The sequence below is a fragment of the Limulus polyphemus genome, unplaced genomic scaffold, assembly GCF_000517525.1.
Source record: "Limulus polyphemus unplaced genomic scaffold, Limulus_polyphemus-2.1.2 Scaffold4713, whole genome shotgun sequence".
In the NCBI taxonomy this organism is placed as follows: domain Eukaryota; kingdom Metazoa; phylum Arthropoda; class Merostomata; order Xiphosura; family Limulidae; genus Limulus; species Limulus polyphemus.
The window spans coordinates 22,843-25,240 of record NW_013670323.1 but is presented as its reverse complement, the minus strand read 5'-3'; the positions used below and the strand labels follow the sequence as shown (position 1 = coordinate 25,240).

General features: G+C 32.1%; 1 protein-coding gene across 9 annotated transcripts in view; it reads right to left on the bottom strand.

Annotated features, from left to right (window-relative positions):
- Window positions 1-217: 217 nt before the first annotated feature.
- The window catches only part of LOC106471583 (type-1 angiotensin II receptor-associated protein-like), a 24,538-nt gene continuing 22,357 nt past the window's right edge, over window positions 218-2,398 (bottom strand). For all 9 annotated transcript variants that reach the window (XM_013932190.2, XM_013932189.2, XM_022400202.1 and 6 more), the window contains one exon: window positions 218-1,991. In XM_013932190.2, the coding sequence (XP_013787644.1) occupies window positions 1,870-1,991 (122 nt within the window). In that variant the 3' untranslated portion in view covers window positions 218-1,869. The remainder of the gene's footprint in view (window positions 1,992-2,398) is intronic.

The following is a 2,398-nucleotide window of genomic DNA, read 5'->3' as shown; positions in this document are numbered from 1 at the left end:
CGTCCACATAAAAAGTGTCACAATTTACATGCAAGATAACATTTTTTCTTGGCTGTTAACATAAAAACAAACAAAGAAAACAATTACTTGGTGTTTTTAACCTGTATGGCACCTTATTTGACACATGAACTAAATGACCAGGTCAGAGAACTAATGCTCGAGCATTGTTCCTAATTCAGAAATTCTGACCAATGGGAGAGCAACCAGTCAGCAACACTTGCCACGTACGACTACTCATAACCACATAGTAGTATTGGCTATCACTTTTATAACATACAACAGCTCAGAGTGAGGAGCATGTTTAACTCACATCACAGGCTCAAACCTTGGGCCTTCCAGTGCTTCTACTCTACATTCTGCCTTTAAAGAAAGCAAAATAAGACTAATGCAAGTTAAGCCTATATATACTTCACTACTTACTCACGTGTGACTGCTCCAAGAATCTTGGTTACTTACTTAATCGTAAAATTGCTTGAAAACTCTAATAATTTCTTCTGCAGAATGTTTATCTCCCTCTCAGATAAACAAAACAGACAACAAATTGCATTCTATCTAACATGGTTTTAGGTCTCCTAAAACAGATACCAGATTTTCTTCTCTTTACAATCTTAAGATGAAATTCGCAAAACTGTAGCACAACAGGCATTTCAGTACACACACACCCACACACACACACATAAAACTTTAAACATCTCTATTATATTGTTTATCTCAATTAAACAAAACAAATTATCTTATATCTATCATAGTTCTATGTTCTATAAAACAGTTTTTTCTTCTTCTTTAGAATCTTAAAATGAAATTCACAAAAGTCGAAACAAATTTTTCATGGAAGCAGTATTAGATAATGAGGTAATACATCTACATAACACACACAGCCAGTGTTGGTAAATCACAGAAAATTGAACATAGTGATTTAAATTGTACTGAAATCTAACAACTGTTTCATTTAACACAAGTTCAAGCATTCTTGTGGAGATATTTATTTAAGATTTACCAACTTTTGATATTGTGGTAATCGTTATGGAGAGATTTTTGTGAAATGCACAGAATTTCATACAATGCTCCAAGGTTACCATTGAGCTATAAAAACTTAAAATATCTCTAGTATCCTCTGGATTAAAAAATACTAAACCTGCAACTGAAAGCGTAGATATTACCGACGCGTGTACAGTTTTGAACACACAAGTTTAGTATTGAAATGACAGTGATGGAAAAATGTTTTACGTGAAACCAGAAATCTATTGTTAACTTTCTATTAAGCAAAGAATAACTTTATATATATGGTACGTTCAAAAACACAAATAAGTCGCATTTTTGTGAACGTTTTTCTTCAAACAAGAGACCATTTATTGATTTTAATTTTACAATAATATATCTATCTATAGCTCTGATATCATATATATTACGTTAATTCTACAACAAATGATATTTTTTCCCTGCAGAAAACCTTCTCAGTCAACCTGACACATCCAGATGTTGGAATAAACTTGAAATATGTGAACATAAAAAAATTTAATTCAACCTCAAACACTTCGAAAAATAATGTTGTGTAAAAAAACAAAATGGCATCTTTGAAGTTAATTGTTAGGTGCAAAAAACGAGCATAATTTAGTAAAAATAAACTGAGTTTTGAAGTCTTAAAATGTTCAAATACAGAATCTTAAAAATCTTTACATACCAATCACTAACAAAGGCACTCTGATCTTAGGACATTGACAAGCACTAACCTATTCAGATTTGAACGTGCAATGAAGTATGATCATATAATCGAATTATTTATCTTTCTTTTTTTAACAATAACTGCTATATATATTTGTTCAAATTACAGACCCTAGGTGGCTGTAAAGAATATGTTTCAAATGAAAATTAAGGGTTGTGATACGAAGGTAACATGGCATCTGGACTGTGTTCGTGTGTTGTATCAATAGTTGTCTTAGGCACACTCTGTTGACCGGTATAGTCAATATTGTCGTATGTTCCTCTAGAGCCTAGGGAAAAAAATTAAAAGTTTTCTTTAATCATATCTGATTATATTTTCTCAAAACATAACGATATCACCAAAACACCTGCATACTAAAGATTAATGTTATAAACAGATGTAACTGGTCTCACAACTTTGCATTATAGTAAACCAGGTAAATGTAATATATGAACAATGTTCTTATGACGGTATACACTACAGGGACTACATTAGGGATTTATGTTTTCTCACAACTTTACATTACAGTAAACAGCTAAACGTGATATAAGTGCAACGTGTTTACGATGGAATACATTACAGGGATGACACTATCAACGACACTCAAGCTCGAAACTATAAATACCAAGTTGATATCTAATAATTCAAGATGGGAAGAAACAACAACAGTATACGCCATCCGTTTTTCTTCGCATG